The 21,109-nt window shown below is 44.3% G+C and overlaps 1 protein-coding gene across 6 annotated transcripts in view; it reads right to left on the bottom strand.

Moving 5' to 3' along the window:
- GRAMD1B (GRAM domain containing 1B) overlaps positions 1-21,109 on the bottom strand; it is a 269,444-nt gene that overhangs the window by 81,012 nt on the left and 167,323 nt on the right. Inside the window, exon 1 of one of the 6 annotated variants that reach the window (XM_038005069.2) lies at positions 15,931-16,477. The exons of the other annotated variants lie outside the window; for them this stretch is intronic. Within the exon in view, the coding sequence (XP_037860997.1) occupies positions 15,931-15,953 (23 nt within the window). The 5' untranslated portion in view covers positions 15,954-16,477. Of the gene's footprint in view, positions 1-15,930; positions 16,478-21,109 lie in introns of those variants that run through there. 6 annotated transcript variants of the gene reach the window in all.

The following is a 21,109-nucleotide window of genomic DNA, read 5'->3' as shown; positions in this document are numbered from 1 at the left end:
CTGATGTACACTATCGTGGTCTGTGAGTGCCTATGAGGTCTCTCCTAACTGTCAGACTATCAGCTTCTCAAAGGCATCCCATGATGTTTCCTTCCTTCCACGTTCCCTGTGGGACCTGTAATTGGCGAGTGCTCTCGGTTGTCTGGCCAAGGTCCTGCTTCAGTGAAAGAGCTGCTCTCTTACGTTATCCTCAGGGATCTGGCATCACTGTTCATGCCACCATCCATGCCTTCACATACAACAAGACATATGTGGAATGTTGGCGTGCCACTACAGATTGCTCAATATCTCATTTACAAACTGATTTACTCCTCAAACCAACCTACTAAGGACAGGTACTAGGAAATACATAGCTGGCATAAAATAAAGTAGCTGATTTTAGAAAAGCTAATGAAAAATATGGGGGAATGATGGGGAGTGGTCAACAGTCACACTTGGGAAGGGGTACTCGTCTACCTGGCACCTGATGCTAGGAAAATGGACATGACTTTCAAAGTCCCCTCTAATTCCATGATTGAGATGTATTTAGTCATCTAGGTTTTATAAAAGTAGATATTATATCAAGATGTATTAATGTACTAATTTTTTAAATCACAGAAGGACTAAAAAAAAAAAAAGGCATAAGATAAGAATACACATACTCTTAAACTTCAGGAGGAACTTCCTGTGAATAATTCCAAATGTAGAAACCATACAGAAAAAGAGTGATTGTTATGATTATATTCAAACAAACCAACAAACTTACATAGGCTAAAAATCAGCCTACAGTTGATAGACAAAAGAAACTCTGGGAAAGTACTTGCAACATGTATGACCAAAGATTAATAACTTCGTTAAAGAGTTCCAAGCAATAAAAAAGACAAACACGTCAACAAGAAAGTGAGCAAAGGACAAAAAAAAAAAAAAAGGAAAAAAAAAAGCAATTCACAGAAGAAATATAAATAGATCATATGAAAATTAATAACATGTTACCAGTGATCAAAGAAATGCAAACCAATGTAACTCTGAGATACCACTTTTGAAATATCAGATTGGCAAAGGCTAAAAAGAATGGAAATACCGAGGCAGGAAGGACATGGTGTGGAAGCAAATACTCACGACTTGTTGCTTGGTGTGTATGCTGGAACAGCCTCTCTGAAGGGCAGTTTGGACGAGGGACCCCGAAATCTGGCTTCTAGGTTTCTATCTAAAGAATGCTAGTCCCTATAATCCCAGCACTTTGGGATGTCGAGGCAGGTGGATCACCTGAGGTCAGGAGTTTGAGACCAGCCTGACCAACATGGAGAAACCCCGTCTCTACTAAAAATACAAAAAACTAGCAGGGCGTGGTGACGCCTGCCTGTAATACCAGCTACTTGGAGGCTGAGGCAGGAGAACTCCTTGACCCTGGGAGGCAGAGGTTGCGATGAGCCAAGATCATACCATTGCACTCTAGCCTGGGCAACAAGAGCAAAACTCCGTCTCAAAAAGAAAAAGAAAAAGAAAAGAAAAGAAAAATGCTAGTCGTGACATTTATTTTTAAATTTAAAAAACTACAAATAAGCTCAATGTCAAATACAAGTAGATTGGACAGATAGGGATGCATGTTTGTGATGCTATCCTTAACTACGAAAATCAATATTTATTGTTATAGAGAGATCAGATATTGTTAATTATCAGAATATATAGGATGACTTAAATGTATGTGTGTATCTATCTATAATATACATAAAAAAATAGCTTGAAGGATATCAACCAAAATGCTAACATGGGGTGGTATTATGACCAATTTCTTTTTCTTTTGGCTCTTTAAATTTTCTAATTTTTATACATTGCCCATGGATAATTTGTGTTACAAAAACAACATTCAAACAAATTATAATTACTGATAACTTTCTCTTCAAATTATTAGTTAATTCTAATTTTCCAAAGAGAAGACATATATATAAGAACTCTAAAAAGCAAAAATACTATACAAATGCAAAATGTCATCAATTATCCAGCAAATTCTTTTTGAGCACCAACTACGTGTAAAGTCTTGTAGAAAGTACACTGAGAAAGTGAAAGAAAAATTAGGATAACTTGGCTGGGTGCTGTGGCTCACGCCTGTAATCCCAGCACTTTGGGAGCCCAAGGTGAGTGGATCACTTGAGCCCAGGAGTTTGAGACCAGTTTGGGCAACATGGTGAAATCCCATCTGTATAAAAAATCCAAAAAAAAAAAAAAAAAAATGGCTGATTATGGGGGTGTGCACCTATAGTCTCAGCCACTTGGGAGGCTGAGGTGGGAGGACCACTTGAGCCCAGGAAGTCAAGGGTACAGTGAGCTCTGATCATGCCACTGCACTCCAGCCCATGTGACAGAAACCTCACAAAAAAAAGAAGAAGAAGAGAAGAGGAAGAAGAAGAAGAAAAAGAATAAGAAGAAGGAGGAGGAGAAGGAGGAGGAGGAAAAAGAAAAAATCAGGATAGCTCTTTACTCTTAGAGAAGATTTAATACGTTACAGAAGATAGAATGACATCTAATCCAAGACATTGAAATTACAGGAATCCATAGTGCTCAGAGAATAGAAAACAACTAATTCCTACTTGCGGATCAATTAAATGTGGGAAGATTTCTTCAAGAAGGAGATACTGAAACTAAATTCTGAAGGATAACTGAGATTTGCATAGGCAAAGACACGAAGCATAAGCAAAGGAGCAGTAGAACTAAATACCGCAGTGATAGAAACGGTATGTGACACACCCTGGAATGGATGAGGGTGTCGGTAGCTGCAACAAGAGATTTATAAAAGAACAGACTGAGTGATGAGGCTGGACAGTCAGGACGGAGACAGCCAACAGAAAACCTTGCATGCCATTCAGAGTGTCAACCGTATTTTGTAAGTAATGGGAGTCAAATTCAGAGTTTGGGTTTTGTTTGTTTTTTTGTTTGAGATAGTGTCTCTCTGTCACCCAGGCTGGAGCGCAGTGGTGCAATTACGGCTCACTGAAACCTCAACCTCCTGGCTCAAGTGATCTTTCTGCCTCAGCCTCCCAAGGAACTAGGACCACAGGTGCATACTACCACATCTGGCTAATTTTATTTATTTATTTATTTATTTTTGGACATGGGGTCTCACTATGTTGCTCAGGCTGGTTTTGAACTCATGGGTTCAAGCAATCCTCTACCCTCGGCCTCCCAAAGTGCTGAGATTACAGGCGTGAGCCACCACATTTAGCCCAAATTCAAGTGTTGAAGAAGGGTTGGTAATGTTACTTGTATGACAGCTGAATGAAATTTGGACCCATTTGTTTGGAGTTTTTTTTTTTTTTAAGAGACAGGGTCTCACTCTGTCACACTGGCTAGAGTGTAGTAGCATGATTAGAGTTCATTGTAACCTCAATGAATCCTCGGATCAAGTGATTCTCCTGCCTTGACCTGCCGAGTAGCTGGGATTACAGGTGTGAGCCACCAAGCCTGGCTCTGAACTTAAAAATTAAGAGATTATATAGCCACAGAAAGCAATGACGTACTGACAAATGCTACAGCTTGGATGAAACTTAAAAATATTGTGCTAAGTGAAAGAAACCAGACACAAAAGTCCATATAATTCCATTCGTATTAAAGTCCAGAACCGGGCGCAGTGGCTCATGCTTATAATCCCAGTACTTTAGGAGGCTGAGGTGGGTGGATCACCTGAGGTCAGGAGTTTGAGACCAGCCTCACCAACATGGTGAAACCCTGTCTCTACAAAAAATACAAAAAAAAATTAGCCAGGCGTGGTGACACGTGCCTGTAGTCCCAGCTACTTGGGACGTTGAGGTGGGAGGATCACTTGAACCCCGGAGGCAGATAGAGCCAGACTCCATCTTGAAAAAATAAAGTCCAGAATAGGGAAGTCCACAGAAACAGAAAGTGGGTGCCTAGGGCTGGGCTGAGGGGTGAGGGTGAGTAAGGGGCTGCTAGCTAAAGGGTATGGGGATTCTTTTTGAGGTGCTGAGATGTAAAGTTGACTCTGGTAATAGCTGCAAATTAAAGGCCATTGAATTGTACATCTTAAATGAGTGAATTGTATAGTATATGAATTATATCAAAATGAAGCTGTTTTACAAAAGGGGAAATCAGTCAGGTGGCTGTTGCACCATGCCAAGCAAGACACTAGAAGGTGATAAATTAGGACGGTGACAACAGTCATGGGAAACAGGAGGACAAGTCAGGGAGATACTGCAAAGACAGAACCACATGGGAAGTGAGGAAGAACAACGAAAAAACGCTGCAAAAGCTGCCAGTATAAATGACTGCGAGAGGAGGATGTGAAGAGGAGGTTGGATGGGAGATAGTTATAAATTTGTTGTTCACACAGCAAATGCATGAAGCTTAGCTGGTACCAAGAAGAGTAGAAAGAGGGAGAGAGGTGCACATTCGTAGTTCATATTCCTTTTCCTGGCAATGATGTGGCTAAGGGTACCTTGTGACTAGTGATGACAACTATGAGTTATATTATAGCACTAGTGATCAGCACAAAAGTTGTCCTAACTTATGCCTGGAAGCACACTTAGGAGAATTTAGCCACAGAAAGCAGTTAAGACAGCAACAAGCAAGAAAAACCAATTCTATCGCTGCACACAAAATACTCTCAGCACTTAACAGCACTAAGTACTTACTGCACCAAGTACAGATGTTTGTAAAAAGGAGAACTATCATTGCTGCTATGAACATACTGGTTTATACAAAGAAAGCTCAATAGCTAAATGGTAGTGGTTGGCTGCTATTAGTCATAGGCCCCACAAGAGCACAAATGTATTTTACTTGTTTATATCAAAGAAAGCAAGAACGTGAAGTAGACAGTCTTGGCTAATGAAATCAGGGGGTTAACAGAAACCATCTGAACATGCCAGAGTTAACAGATGCGAGATAAACGCATAAAAAGGTACACTTTAGACTGAGAAGAAGCCTGAGGAAAATAATACGCAACCAGCACAGCAGATCACCATCAAAAGCTCAATGGTCAGTTCCCAAAATTTACATCCTGAAGTTTGTCAAGTTAAGCCTCTAGAAAACAAAGGAGCTCTGCATGTCATTGTCATAATGTCCCTGGATGAAAACTATGACCATTCAATAAGAAAAAAAAAGTTGAGGTCACTTCAGGGAAGCAATTATGAAACAAAAAGTCTCCCAGTCTCAGGAGAAAGGGCCCAAAAAAAGATCTGAACTGAAAGATAAATCTATTTGCACTACAGTAGAAGAGGTATCTCAGTTTTCCGGTGGAATTTTCCTATAAGACCCTACCTGAAAGGCAGGTCCGGCTCTGGCTACCCCCATGACAGCAGGTCCTCTGCTAGAGCAACAACCAGTTCTGACTCATCCTTTCATGCTTGCCACCTAGCCCAGTAGGTACTCAAGAAATGTCAGTTTAGTCAACAAATAATTAATTCAAGACGGGGCAGAAAGAATCCAGTGGAAACTCAGGAAGAATATCAAAGGTCTTGTACACTAGGATCCTTAGCATGAAGCCCCCGAAGGTCCGAGAGACCAAGCCACTGCTCTAATCCTGCCCGTCATCTTAGAGATGAGGTCATTGGTGCCTTGCCCAAAGTCACACTTCCAGTAAATGTAGAACAAGTTCCAGCCTCCAGTGCAGTGGTCAAGTGACCATACCCTTGTGGGACAGGAGATGGAAGAGCTCCAGCAATGAGACCAAAACACATGATTGGGGAGGCTGTTCACTTGAAAGGAAGGGTCAAACTGACTGAGAGTGACCTTGTGTCCTAAGAAAGACACTACTAGAAAAATAATAATGATCAGAACTCTCTGGACCCACCTAAGGCATGAAAAACAATAGTAAATTTTAAGTGTAGGAAAGGCAAGGACTGTAGCCACGTTTTCCGTGGACAGTGCCAAATATAAAACAAACAAAAAAAATGCACGGGCAGCTAACTTTTGTAACACGCCAGGCCCCATCCCAAGAGCATCAACACAAATTATTTCATTGAATCCTGACAGTCTTCACAACACCCCTCTGGGGTAGATGTTATTAACCCCATTATTTTATTTTATTTGTCATTTATTTACATATTTTTTGAGATAAAGTCTTGCTCTGTCGTTCAGGCTGGAGTCCAGTGGTTATATCTCGGCTCACTGCAACCTCTGCCTCTGGGGTTGAAGCTGTTCTCGTGCCTCAGTCTCCCAAGTAGCTCGGATTACTGGCATGCGCCACCACGCCCAGCTAATTTTCATATTTTTGGTAGAGATGGAGTTTCACCATGTTGGCCAGGCTGGTCTCAAACTCCTGGCCCCAAGTGATCCGCCCGCCTCAGCCCCCTAAAGTGCTGAGATTACAGGTGTGAGCCACTGCACCTGGCCAACCACATTTTATAGATGAGAGAATCAAGGCTTGGGGACAGTAAGTAACTTGTCCATAGTCATACCAGTAGTGAGCAGCCACGTGCATCTGTCCCCAGGGGCCCACCGCATAGCTGAAGGGAGGGTGTTCTGTGTTCTGGGCAGCCATTTATCCCCACGCTGCAACGACGAGGCACCTGCTGAGAAGCACAACCTGTCTCCTCCAAGTGGGAGACTCTCAAATCCAGACCCAGAAACCTACTCAGTGCTCATTTCCCAACACTTCCATTCTCTGGGGCTTGTCCTCCCAGCCTGTGTATATTGCCATAGATTTTTAAAAGAGGAAAAAAAGGGTCTCACATGTATAGGCAACGTTCTAATGCTTAACTGAATGGTGAACAGACAATGTTCATCTTTACACTGTATGGATACATTATAGACATTTTCATGTATGCATGATATATTTCACAAATTTTTTTGTAATAACTCCTAACCCAGCCCTGAAGTGACAGCCACCAGATCAGCTGTGACACCGACCATGGCTCACTATGAGGGAAGGGAGACTGGGGAAACTATATTCTACTGCATCACCTACAGATAAAGAGCACACCACCACCCAAAAAGGATGACTTCACCCCCTCAGCAAACCTTGTCTGAATTGTGAAATATAAAGCTACTGATTCCTACCAGCTCAACATTTCACTCATCAAAGAGTGTGGAGGTCGAGAGCACAGGCTTTTAGAGCATCACCTCTTCAGTTTTATCCCAGTTCTGCCATTTATTATATGGTCCTGGGCCAGTTATTTAAGACCTGTTTGAGACTCTGTTTCCTAACATATAAAATGGGGGGGGGCCCTTTCCTGTAGGGTTGTATTAAGGTTGTATGAGATTTTTTAAAATGGAAAGCTCACAGAAGCATCATGATTGTAATTTCTAAAGCTCTTCCCACAGTGAGAACGTGTGTACTCCAGTTCTCAGCCCCAAGCAGCCTGCCCACTGAACTGGAAAGTGCGTCTCCATGCTCTTTGGTCGTCCTGAGCCTGAGGGCTTTTCCCACTGAGTCTAGCAAGCCCAGGCCTCTGCCTCACTTTTGAGGTTGTCTGTAGGTGAGCCTGTTTTGCCACTTAAACTTCTACCCTTGCATGGCCACATATCCCTGTCCTGACCAGGCTGCTCAGCTCCTCCCTTCCCAAGGTCCTCAGTCTGATTTCTGTGGCCCAGTCTCACCTGAGACCCGCTTATTATTTTTTTTTCTTTGAGATAGAGTTTTGCTCCTGTTGCCTAAGCTGGAGTGCAATGGCACGATCTTGGCTCACTGCAACCTCCGCCTCTGGGTTCAAGTGATTCTCCTGCCTCAGCCTCCCGAGTAGCTGGGATTACAGGCACCTGCCACCATGCCCAGCTAATTTTTTTTATTTTTAGTAGAGATGGGGTTTCACCATGTTGACCAGGCTGGTCTCAAACTCCTGACTTCATGTGATCCACTCACCTCGGCCTCCCAAAGTGCTGGGATTACAAGCATGAGCCACCGCGCCCGACCCGCTCATCTCTCTTGAAATCTCAGTGGACTCCATTCTCCAGGGATCAACCCACATCCCATCTCCTCCATTCAGCCCTTCTCAATTTATTTTGCCCATTACTACCTCTCCGTTTCTGTTCTTGCACGTCTTTGGTAATTGTACAAGTGACCCCTGAACAACATGGGTTTGAACTGTGCAAGTCCAAATACATGCAAATCTTCTTTCACCTCTGCCACGTCTGAGACAGCAAGACCAACCCCTCCTCTTTCTCCTTCTCAGCCTACTCAGTGTGAACACAATAAGGATGAAGACCTTTATGACAATCCGCTTCCACTTAATCAATAGTAAATACATTCTCTTATGATTTTCTTAACATTTTCTTTACTTAACTTTATTGCAAGAGTACAGCATATAATGCATAATACCAAAAATGTGTTAATTGACTGTGTTATCAGTAAGACTTCCAGTCATCAGTAGGCAATTAGTAGTTAAGTTGTTGGGAAGTCAAAAACTACACACAGATTTGACTGCGTGGGGGTTGGTGCCCCTAACCACCAAGGTTAAGGGTCAAGGGTCATCTGTAATTCAAACCATTAAATGCTGTCTTCATAAATTACTATTCCTCAAACTTTTCGTGAGTATTAGTTTCATGTCTTCTCATAGACAAAGACCTGTCTTTCCAGTTGCTTTGTAATTGTGGTAGTTAAGAGCATGGACTCTAAAGTCAGACTGCCAGCTCAAACACTTTTGAGCTGTGTGACCTTGTGTAGAGTACTTGGCTCCTCTGTGCTTTAGTTTATTCACTTGTAAAATCTTTATAATCTGTACCTAGATTTTAAAAAAATGCCATGAGCTTATAAGATTTTAAATACAGGGTGAGGCTGGGCGCAGTGGCTCACGCCTGTAATCCCAGCACTCCAGGAGGCCGAGGCAGGCGGATTACTTGAGGTCAGGAGTTCGAAACCAGCCTGGCCAACATGGCGAAACCTTGTCTCTACTAAAAATACAAAAATTAACCTGGCATGGTAGCAGGCGCCTGTAATCCCAGCTACTCAGGAGGCTGAGACAGGAGAATCTTTTGAACCCAGAAGGCAGAGGTTACAGTGAGCTGAGATTGCCCCACTGTACTCCAGCCTAGGCGACAGAGCCAGACTCTGTCTCAAAAACATAAAATAAAATAAAAATAAATTAACTAAATAAAATACAGAGTGAATTAAATGTTAGACATATTATTATTAGTATCCTTATCATCACATTACCATTACAATACCTAGAACAGCTAGCTAAGACTTATCCAGTAAAAAACATTTTGTTGCACTTGAGAAGTATCTCTACTTGCTTAAACTAGGGTGCAGCAAACTTTGAGTAAAAGGCTGGATAATAAACGTTTTAGATGAGCCAGTCATAGACGTGTCACAACTACTTAATTCTGCTGTTGTAGCATGAACGTGATCACTGGTAACATATAAACAAATTGGTATGCCTGTGTTCCAATAAAACTTATGGAATTTCACATAATTTTTGCATGTCATATTATCCTTCTCTTAATTTCTTCAACCATTTAAAAACGTAAAGAAACATTCCTAGTTAGGAAGAACTGTACAAAATCTGGCATCAAGCCAAATTTGGCCAGTGGGCTGTGGTGTGTCAATCTACCATGTAAGGTCACATGAGGTCTTCCATGACATCTCAGATGAAGGCCTTCATTCTACAGGTAGTAAGGAAGTGCTGCTCTGTCTTAGGAAGGCGCATGAGCCCAAGCCCACACTAGCAATAAAAGCAGCTGTGCAGCAGTGGTATGATGAGTGCTCACTCATATTTCCAGTTCTTCCCTCTTCCTGCACTCAGAAGCCACATTTTCCAGCTTTCCTGCAGTCAGGCAGGGCCACGTGACTAGTTCTGGTCAATGTGTGGCAAGTGCAGGGACAGCGTATTCACTTTCAGGGAGGAGCATTAAGAGCCATGCCCTCCTTCCCACCCCACCCTGACCACTGTGGTAGAAGGGCCATGACATTCTACAGCCCGGATCACTGAGCTGCCTGCTACATGCAGGATAGCCTCCCTGGAGAGTTTTCCAGAGCCTGAGGGGACTTGGAGTGATCAAGAACTAAATTTAGCATGAGTTAAGCTGGTTGGGGTGAAGAGGGGAGGGAATGGTATTATCATGGCATAACCCAGTTTAGTTCAACATCTTTCTGCAAACACAAACCAAATAGCATTAAGAATTGATAAACAAGCCATGCATGGTGGCTCATGCCTGTAATCCTAGCACTTTGGGAGGCCAAGGTGGGTAGATCACCTGAGGTCGGGAGTTCAAGATCAGCCTGACCAACATGGGAAAACCCTGTCTCTACTAAAAAAATACAAAATTAGCCAGGCGTGGTGGTGCATGCCCGTAATCCCAGCTACTTGGGAGGCTGAAACAGGAGAATCGCTTGAACCCGGGAGGCGGAGGTTGTGGTGAACCCAGATTGCCCCATTGCACTTCAGCCTAAGCAACAAGAGCAAAACTCCATCTCAAAAAAAAAAAAAAAAAAAAAAAAAATTAACAAAAACATCTAGCAATATGTAGTCCATCACATCTTTTCACCTTAATAGCTCATTTAGGGGACAAATGTCCAGCCTTCTGAAGAATTCAGCAAGAGACAAGAAGTGTCTTCAAGTTCTCTAATTAGAAACTCTAAACCATCTTTTCCAGCAATAATAAACTTGATGACAATAAGCCTCAGGAAGGCCAGGAGGTAAGGGCTTTGAGCCAGCAGCATCAATGAACCTCAGGTACTCATAATCTGATCTGCAACAATCTCTGCCAGCTACAAAGTTACATTCTTTCCTTCTTCTTAAAGTAGTAATGAGGAAGACAATAACACAACAAAGGAAATAACATTGATTGCTGCTAATTTCAAGCCAGGTACAGTTTACCAAAGTAGAACCATGGATGAGAGGTGAGAAACTCTTATCCTTTCAAGAAAACTGTCAGAGTCAGAAGTTTCGGTCCTTGCCCTGAGCTGTCCTTCTCACTCAACGGATTTAAATGCCTAGATGACCAGTGCTCAGTGTCCTGGACTTACCGAACCATGGGAAAACTCCAATTCCCGTCCCACAGAATAATAAAGTAAATCTCACACTGTTCGCAGGAGGGTGTGCCTGCTGTGCGATGTTTGTAAATGAATATTTAATAGTTTCAAATGAATGTTTATTTTCAGTGTCCCCTGCTGACTACAGAAGAGCACAAATAGTCCACATCACAAGCAACCTGCTCTATCAGGACTGTGGCCTTTTTCTAAACCATTACTAAAAAGGAAGCTGAGAGACCGACTAATCCACCCAATACTGTCATTTAATCCCACTTTCAAAACCACCGCCACCCAAGGCAAACAGAAGTCACCTACCAGGGCCACACAGCAGGCCAAAAGGTGATTACAAGGTTCTGATTCAGGAGTCATCTCTCCAGAATCTCAAGCCATGAAGTGACCCCAACCTTCACCGTAATTCACCTTCTGGTAAACATTTCCATAGCTGGGAAGCCTGACTCTATAGGAGGTGTGCAGGGGCCATGTCTAGGGCTCCCTCCTCTGCAGCAGACCTCTTACAGAAAGAATCTTGAGGCCAGGCACAGTGGCTCATGCCTGTAATCCTAGCACTTTGGGAGGCCAAGGCAGGTGGATCACCTGAAGTCAGGAGTTCGAGACCAGCCTGGCCAACATGGTGAAACCCCGTCTCCACTAAAAATACAAAAATTAGCTGGGTGTGGTGGCACACACCTGTAATCCCAGCTACTTGAGATGCTGAGGCAGAAGAATCACTTGAACCCGGGGGGACAGGGAGGTTGCAGTGAGCTGAGATCTCACCACTTCACTCCAGCCTGGGTGACAAGAGTGAAACTCTGTCTCAAAAAAAAGGAAAAGACAAAAGAAATGTAGAGAAATAGATAATTTGATCCAGGCAACAGCTAAAGAATGAACAGAGCCCCACTTGACAACAGATTGAAGAGAATGGGTACAATAGGCAACTGACATTTACTATCAAATAAAATATTGTTGACCATTAATGGTCATGAAATATGGAGAAGTAAAAAAAAAAAAAAGGACTCTCCCAGCTACCCAGGTGAAGAATGTGAGTAGCTTCTGTCACACAGTGCTCATCCTCCTAAACAGTGTGAAAGCAGCAAGACTGCTCACCCACCCACTCAAACACAGAGAAATTCGAAACTCTCCGCATCTGAGGACTAAGCCCTCGCCACAGAAATGCTTCACCTGCTCTCTGTCAAGAACTATACTTTCTCTCAACCTTTTTTTTCCCCCAGAATCAAATTCTTCCGCACACTGACTTTCCTGAAGGTCTGTCACAGACCCCAGGCTTTTGGAGACTACATTACCAAGCCCAGCAGAGGTGATGACCAGGAACACGAGGACAGGGAATTCAGACAGGTGTCACTACAGTCTGCCTAGTCCTGTGGGGGCCAGAACCATCCGGAGGGGGAGCGGCCCCACAAAATTGGAGACCTTCTTAGTGTTTGAGGTTCTGAGGCTCTACAGGAATTAGGACTATCTTTGTGGCACCAAAAGAAAAAGAATTAACCATGTAGAAGCTGTGGAAGATGGGTGAGTTATTCTTTAAGAAACCAATTTCTTGGCTTTCAAATCACTACATGCCCCACAGAAGCTCTGGCCACAGCCCCATCTGTTTGTCAATGCCACCTCCTCTCTCACTCCTCCACCACTGCCCTTACCTTGCTCACCAAGTTACCAGTAGAAGAAATCATAGAATCCTCTTTCGAGACAGTCTAAAGCTACTACCCTATTGAGAGAGAGGGGTTGCACTGGGGGAGATTCTATCTCAAAGTCTAGCCACTTGTCAATCACAGACATATGTCAAGGTCATCTTCATCCAAAAGCATCCTCAGTGACACTCTCATAACTCCGTGAGGTATAGGTGTGTGAAGTACAGCCTTTACTTACCTAATTGTCCAGCCTCTGAACCTCCCTCACATTTCAATTACACCAATAAGACTTATCTGCCATGCCAGCCGAAATGGACTTCTAGAGTGTCTGCTGTTCACCACACTTATCTGTCCCTTAGCACTTACTGACTTGCATGTACACATGTGTCAGAGGCGTGAGGGAGCCTCCTTCCATCTGTGAGGCTACCAGCCCCTACAAGTCCAAAGCATTGTCCTTTACATTTTATTAACTTCACAATGCGTGGACAACAGGGCTGCAAAAATAATACTTGATCAACATTTGCAGAATGAAGAGATAGATGAGTAAATGAATGGACAGACCCTGAGCCTGCTCTCTGGGAAGGAAGCCCTGACAGACACACCTTGCTGTTACTGTGGTAGTTAGTCCCCACTCTGAAATCAGTCCAGCCATAAGAGTGTATCCTGGCTTCCCCACAAACTAGTTGGATTCATTTAATGAAATCTCACTTTACCACTCTGTGCCTCAGTTTCCCTAACTCTAAAATGGAGACACCAGCTGCTTTATGGGGTTATAGTAAGAATCAAATGATAAAACAGATTTATACACACTTTTAAAAGTCTAACTAACTGACCTAATGAATATAAGAGACAACGGAACATGAAAAAAAGCCAGTGTCTAGCATGGCATTACATGGAGTGGAAATTATACTAGAGAAGAAGAGTAACCAGGGACAGGTGAATCACTGGGGAAACTTACCCTGATGCAAGCCCAAAGCCTGGTTCCTATCTGCACACCTTCACGCAGGTCACTTAAATTCTGTGTCTGTTTCCCCACCCATAAAATGGGGATTCTTTTCATAACACTGTGAGCTCCACGTGAGTTAATACATGTAAAGAGTTTACTGTGGTGCTTGACACATAGTTTCAGCAAATGTTGGTTGCCATCGTTCTTATCAGTATTTATCATCATTTTTTTAATATCACCAACCCATAGTAGGCATTCCAGAGTTGTTTCTAGAAATAATTCAAACATTATAATTTCCATATGCAGACAGTGCTATCAAGGTAGTCAATAGATTTGGTCATCTTGCTTCTACCAAGTCTCCTTGTTGGAAGAGTAGGGAGTACCCTCAGTACCAGTACCAGAGTACCAGCATTAGTATCCTGAGTATCAGTACCTGAGTACCAGAGAGTAGGGAGTACCAGTTGGGATATTGCCAAAGGGAGCCACATTTCATCCACAACTACAAGGTTTGGCCCCTGGACCAAAATGGACCTGTACTTAATGAGACAATGGGTCACAGGATCTAACGGTATCAATGCAGAGATAAATGACAACATTGTCCCATCCTTGTAAAATTTTATTTGGCTGAAGAAGATAAAATTATCCCAATTACAGTTCCCAGATTAACACTGGTCTCCTTGTTGAAATGCATCAAGAGATGCTCAAGGCAGATTTTTAAAGGCAAACATCTCTGCACATCCCTGAGGACCAACCCAGACTGAGCCGAGAGCCTTCTGTTAAAGTGATGTCTCATCCTGAATGACAGCCAAGCTACCCCTCAGCCCCAAGCTGGGTGTGCTGACAGCAGGGGCGCGGAAGGATGCTGAGAGATTTCTGATGAAGAGCCCAGTGTCCCTGCAGCACCTGGGCTTTTCTGGGAGGCTGCATCCAAGCTACAGACCAAGCACGGCTCTACTGAGGAATAAAGAACAGCCTTAGCTGCTGGTCTGGACCTGGAACTCCCAGTGACAATAAACTCTGCTCATAGCCTCCCACCCAGAAAGAATGGGGTACCAGACCTCCAGAAAGCAAGGACTAAACATAAGAGAGAGGGACAGCAAAACTTGAGGAAAAGAAACTCCCGGCTGGGGGTAACTGGTGCTCCTCACCTCTTGGGGCCTCGCAGTTCTTGAGAGTTACACTTGCAGAAACTAAGCACCTCCCTTTGCCTTCTGCAAAGTGCCTTTTCAAGACCCACTAATGGACCCTCTTCCCTAAAGGAGGAGGGCTGGACTAGACATTCTGTCAGGGTTTAATCTAGGGTAGGGGTGCCTGGAAAGCCAAATGTGGCCCAGAGCCAGGTTAGGACCCCATGCCTTAAATCACTCAACACCCATACCTGACTCTGAAAATCAACCTTTCATTCAGCGATGTGAGCTGCCACCTCCCCACCCCATGCGTGGACAGCCAGACGCAATGAAGGCAGGACTCATCCCTGCAGGGAGCTCTCCCAAGCTCATCCTCCTCCTCCTACCCTCCACCCTCTTCAGGGAGAGAAAGCTCCCTCCCCAGTCCAAGGAGCCTTTCTCCTCTGAAGGAGGCCTCAGGCAGCCTCACATGCCACCCTGCAGGGGTACCGGATCTCTGGTACGGCAAAGTTTTCCAACAAAATCTGTAGTTTCTCTACCAGATAAAAGGCCAATTCACCTGCCCATGCAATCTCCTTATTGGTTCAAAAAAGAGGGAGAGGTAAAGGTTTTATTTTTTAAATGGAAGGTAAAAATATTCTGACTACTTCTGTAGCTAGAATACAGCTACTCCCACACCCCAAGCAAGAGATGCCTTTAATGTCCCAATATTAAGCCCAGGAAGAGGCACCTGCCAAGGCCCAAGGTGAGTGTTTACGTTGGGGTACGCAGCGGCCCACTTGCCTCTGGACACCAGGCATCCTAGAAGATGGAGCCTGGCCCCTCACAGGGATGCCCCTAGGGACTGCCTGCCCTAAGCAGCTGACGCGAGAAAGGGCCCCCGCGCCCCCGCAAAATCACGTGTTGGTCAGGGCTAAGGAAGAGTACAACCGCACCCCCAGCCTGATGGAGACGCACAACGCCTTGCCAAAGGGAAGGGATGTTTCTTTATTATCAAGTTCCCTCTGTGCACACCACTCCTCACGTACTCGAAGTTGGAGAACCTTTTAGCTGCAGTTTGGTTCTCTCCACTGCCCCCCAACTTCCACAAAACCCCTGCCCTCGAAGAAGGTAAGGAAAATACAGAAGCAGTATAGAAGCCGGAGGAGCCAGGGAGAGTACCCCAACTTTTAAAGTGCCCAGTCCCCACATCTTAACCCCTCGATGCCTGGTGAGATGGCATCAATGAAGGAGACCTCTTGAGGGTGCTGGGGGGAGCACAGGGCTGAAGAAAGGCAGAAGAGGAAGGCTCCCTATCCCTCCTCTACTTACCAGGAGAGCTTGAATCCTTTCATTAGTACAGTCACGATAATCCACTGACCGTGTCCTTAGCATCCCCGTTACAGCTCCGGAGGTCCCAGGACATATTGGAAAAGATGACGAAGTCCCAAAAGAACAGAATCCCATGTAATGTGACTTGAACACAGAAAGAGAAAGAGAGAAAGGGAGAAAGAGCCAGAAGACCTGCTGCCACTGCCCCTTCTTCCCCGTTTCCCAGCTGAAAGCTGGGCTTGGAGACGAAGGACAGATTCTGCAAATCCAGCCTGGGGCTGGAGCCGCCTGCCCGAGCTGTGGCTGTCGCTGCCAGTTTCTGATGAGGATGGGTAACGCTGGCAAGGCTGTGCGAAACAAACCCTGGAGTTGCCGTCAACAGCCAGGCTGGCCGGCTGCCCCCCACCCTCACCTCATACCGGCTCTGAGCTGCTTTGGGGAAGGAAGCCAAGGAGAGCCTGGGAGGAGAGCACAAACCTAGCAGAACCTGCACCTCTCTTCCCCCAGGCGGCAGCTCCCGCAGCTCCATATAATCTCCTAATCAATGCAGTACCCAAGCAAAGCACTGCCAGCCACTTCCGCCCATTTAAAGACACAGCACACGTTTAGTCCCAGGATGGGACAGAATCTCAGGGAGAGGGTGTATGAGGAATGTGGTGCCAGGAAGGAAGAGGAAGGGGTAGAAATATCTGAAGATGAGCACTTCTACAGCATCCACCCAGGGGTTAAAACGCCCCACCCCTGCAGGAGAGGGGAACCTGGACCCTAGTTCCTCTGTACACCTCTGGAATCCAAGCTGACTCAGAGGCCCCGAGGGAAGTGCCTGGGGCATCTAGGCACACAAGACCACCTTAAATAAAATCCTCACTCTCTCCCAGCAAGGCGGGGCAAGCAGGGCCACGTGCTCCCAGGCAGTGTGCTGCACACAGAATGCACAGTTCTCTCCTCCTGTTGGGGAAATTGCCTGACTTCTGGAGGCACGGTGAGGCAGCAACTTCTGGTGGCAGGGCAGCACATTGTCACCTGGGGCCAGGGATCCTTTTGAGGTGACCGACCACAAAGGCCTGGTTTAGGATTTAAGTCACATGATCACCAATCCTGGGCTCCAAGAAGATGCAGACCAGCCACAGCACCCCAGTAAGGCAGGACCGGGATTTTCAACTCTAGCTGGAACATAACAGTTCACTGAGAAGGGGCAAGAGGCTCCTCCTAAATCAGATCCTCCAGGCTGGGGCCTGGGAGTTCCAGTACCAACAGCTTCCCTGGCTGTATGATTCCTTTCTGTCTTTCCCTGCATTACTATCTGGGTCAGTAATGCGGATGGGTGACAACGAACAAAGAGATTAATTATGAAATAGCAACCTTCAACTGAACCATGATAATAAAGCTTTACCCGGAAACTTGCTCCAAAACAATCAAACCACAGTAAGCCTTTACCCTAAAATTTGCCCGTAAAACAATCTGCAGACATCCTCGTGCTGTATGGACATCATCTATACTTGACCCTCTAAAGTGAGAAAAAGTGATCATTTCTCCTTTGGCCAAGCATGGTGGCTCATGCCTGTAATCCCAGCACTTTGGGAGCCCAAGACGGCGGATCCCTTGAGGTCAGGAGTTTCAGACCAGCCTGGCCAACATGGCGAAACCTCATCTCTACTAAAAATACAAAATTTAGCTGGGCGTGGTGGCACGTGCTTGTAATCCCAGTTACTCGGGAGGCTGAGGCAAGACAATCGCTTGAACCAGAGAGATAGAGGTTGCAGTGAGCCCAGATCCCACCACTGCAATCCAGCCTGGGCAACAAATCTGCTTTGTTCTTTTTAGAGGATAAGCACCATGGAGACAAGGACTGTGTATCGTTCAGCTAGCTCTATATCCCCACTGAGGAGGAGGGCTTGGGTATTTTAGGGGTACTAGAAGCAAGCATTTAAGTGACCTTACTCAAACCGAACTAAAAACACCATGTTATCTCTCCAATGTCCACGTGGTCCACAAGAAACACTCTGTAAGGTATACTAAGCTTTTGTGACCTGATTCCACTAGTAAAAAATGAAAGACAGAAAAAAGTAAGGTATACTGAGTTTTCAGAAAGGTGTTCCCGAAGCAGCCCTTGGCTGCGGAATTGATCTATCCATAGCCCCATGCCAGACAACCCTCAAATGCTGCCAGGACTTCTGAATACATCCGAAGTTACGTTTTTAAAGCTCCTGGAGCCTGTACCCAGGCCATACTTTCAGCACAGATACTGAAAGGATGCAACAGATTCCAGAAGTACAAAGAGTTGTCCTTTATGACCTAGATAATTCACTCAATGGAAATACCAGGTCATGTGATCCAGCCCCGAGGCAAATGTCACTGAGAGTACTCCAGGTACACGTGAATACTGTATTCTCATCCTGGCCTATCAACTGCTCTGATCACAAGTAACACATAAGGATCAAAGATGTCCAAGTACTATATTAAAAACACATTACTGTAACTGTAAAATTTTTTGGCTTTTGCTCTAGCTGTTTGTTGTTTTTTTTTTTAACTACAAAAACAAAAATCCAAAAAGTCAACTCCTTCTCAACTACTAAGAAGAGTATATTGAGGGTTAGTTATGTCAGGCATCAAGCTAAGCATTTTGCATGTATTCTCTTACTAAATCCTCATATCCATGGTATAAGGCAGTACCTCACGATTTTTCAGATAATGCCACTGAAGACTAACTGTAGTGTCTTTTTTATTTATTTATTTTTTTGAGATGGAGTCTCACTCTGTCGCCCAGGCTGGAGTGCAGTGGCGCAATCTCAGCTCATTGCAATCTCTGCCGGCCGGGTTCAAGCAATTCTCCTGCCTCAGCCTCCTGAGTAGCTGAGATTATAGGCACGTACCACAGTGCCCAGCTAATTTTTGTATTTTTAGTAGAGATGGGGTTTCACCATGTTGACCAGGCTGGTCTCGAACTCCTGACCTCAGGTGATGCACCCACCTCAGCCTCCCAAAGCATTAGAACAGCAGGTATGAGCCACCCCGGCCAGCCTAACTGTAGTGCCTTAATTTGCCTAATGTCAAACAGCTAGCAAGCTGCAAGTCTGGAATTTGAATGCAGGCATCCCTAGCTCAAAAACCTATTGTCTTAATCAATATGTATGTTTATAAAAAATTTCCTTCTCTATCAGACAAGCTGGTTTATAAAAGCTTACATGCTCCCAGGAGGAAAATAATCCAGGCAGTAAGTAAAAAAGAGACTAAACCAAGACTAAATCTCTTCTGTTACTGATGAGTTAGCTGGCTTGAGTGTCTGTGTGTGATGTGAGGAACCCAAAAGGGAAGGAAGAACAGGAGAGCCCACTGGGTTGAGTGACCACCATCTGCCTCGAATTCCCCTTGGCTCTCTCTTGTTTCTGAAACAGCGCTTCTCACAGGGCCCTGGAGACAGGTTCCATTTTTGTGGTCCATAAAGAAAACTCGGCTGGCCATGGTGGCTCACACCTGTAATTCCAGCACTTTGGGAGGCTGAGATGGGTGGACCACCTGAGGTTAGGAATTCGAGACCAGCCTTGCCAACATGGTGAAAGCCCGTCTCTACTAAAAATACAAAAATTAGCCACACGTGGTGGCACACACCTGTAATCCCAGAGACTTGGGAGGCTAAGGCACGAGAATCACTGGAACCTGGGAGGCGGAGGTTGCAGTGAGTCGAGATCACGCCACTGCACTCCAGCCTGGGCAACAGAGCAAGACCATCAAAAAAAAAAAAAAAAGAAGAAAAGAGAAAGAAAATCTCAAAAGGTGATCCAAACACAGCTTTGAAGACACATGGAACTGCTTTCCGAGGTAAAGACTAAGACCAAGTGAGATGGGAAAAATGTTCCTCATCTAACTTCCCTCTTTATCTTCTCACGGAGAGCAGTCTCCATGGTTTGAAAAGTTCCTGGCTAGTAAATCGCAAGCACTAACATAACCTCTAAGAATGAATACACAGATTCTCCTGCTTCTGCCTGACTCCCTGCAATCTGGCTGCTCCCCGACATTTGCATTTCAGGAAGGATAAGAATTGCTTAGAGGAAACTAGATTGCAAAGACTTCTATGTCTGGCAATATGGCATATACACAGATAAAATAGAAAAAAAAAAAGAAATTAAAAGTGCTTGATGAGCTATCAAAAAAATAAGAAATATTTAAAGGTCAAAAATGTAGTGATGGCAGAAAACAGTGAAACTGGGCTTCAGTTTTCAGGGCCTCCCAGAGCACACTAGAGATAACTCCCAAAGCCCACAAGTAGTGAGAGAATCCAGAGGCAACTGCCTCATAAAGTGGGTCCCAGTGGACTACACTCTCACTGTAAGGATGAACTTGAAAGAAATGCACAAATGCTGCCCAGGAACTAAAAGGAAAATTGCCTGCCCTAAACCTTGATGTTGAACAAAGGAGGAAGAGTAATCTCCTCTGATAAATCATCATCACAAACTGACTCTTACACTGATTGCACCCTGAGAGTTTCCTAAACAACTGACCCAGAAACAGTTCCCATAAAGGAAGAAAATGACAGATTCAGCCACAGAAAAGTTAAAAACTTCGATCATCCAAAGAGATCATAGAGAGAAAAGACAAGGCTGTTCTAAGAGAAAATATTTGCAACATATATTGCTTGAGAAAGGAACTGTTCACAGAATTTATTAAAAATTCCTACAAACCAATGAGAAAAAGAAAGATAATTCTGAAAATAGACAAATGATTTGAGTTAGCATTTTCAGAAGAGAAAGCAATAAACATATAAAAAGGAGCTCAATTCATTAGTACTCAGGAAAATATAAATTGAAACTCTAGTGAGATGTCATCACATACTCATCCCACTGACAAAAATTAAAAATCAAATAATATCAAGTGTTGGAAAGGAGCTAGTAGGAGTGTATACTGCTTCAACTCCCTAAGAAAATTATGTGGTATTATGTAATAAAGTTGGATGATTACATCCTCTAACACCTAACAATTCTACTCCAATAATGGAAGCAACTCACATTCGGGGGCATGCACGAAAAACTTTAAATAGGACTCCACGTAACAATAAAAGCAAAACAAAAACCCTGAAAACAAATGTCTATCAACAAAAAGGATACATGCCTCGTGTTATCTTCTTAAGGTGGAACAGTACACAGCACTGAAAATGTATAAAGCAGTCACATGCAATGGAGCA

Source organism: Chlorocebus sabaeus, chromosome 1 (genome assembly GCF_047675955.1).
Source record: "Chlorocebus sabaeus isolate Y175 chromosome 1, mChlSab1.0.hap1, whole genome shotgun sequence".
Lineage (NCBI taxonomy): Eukaryota > Metazoa > Chordata > Mammalia > Primates > Cercopithecidae > Chlorocebus > Chlorocebus sabaeus.
Note: the sequence above shows the minus strand (reverse complement) of the source record. Positions and strands in the feature narration are given on the sequence as shown.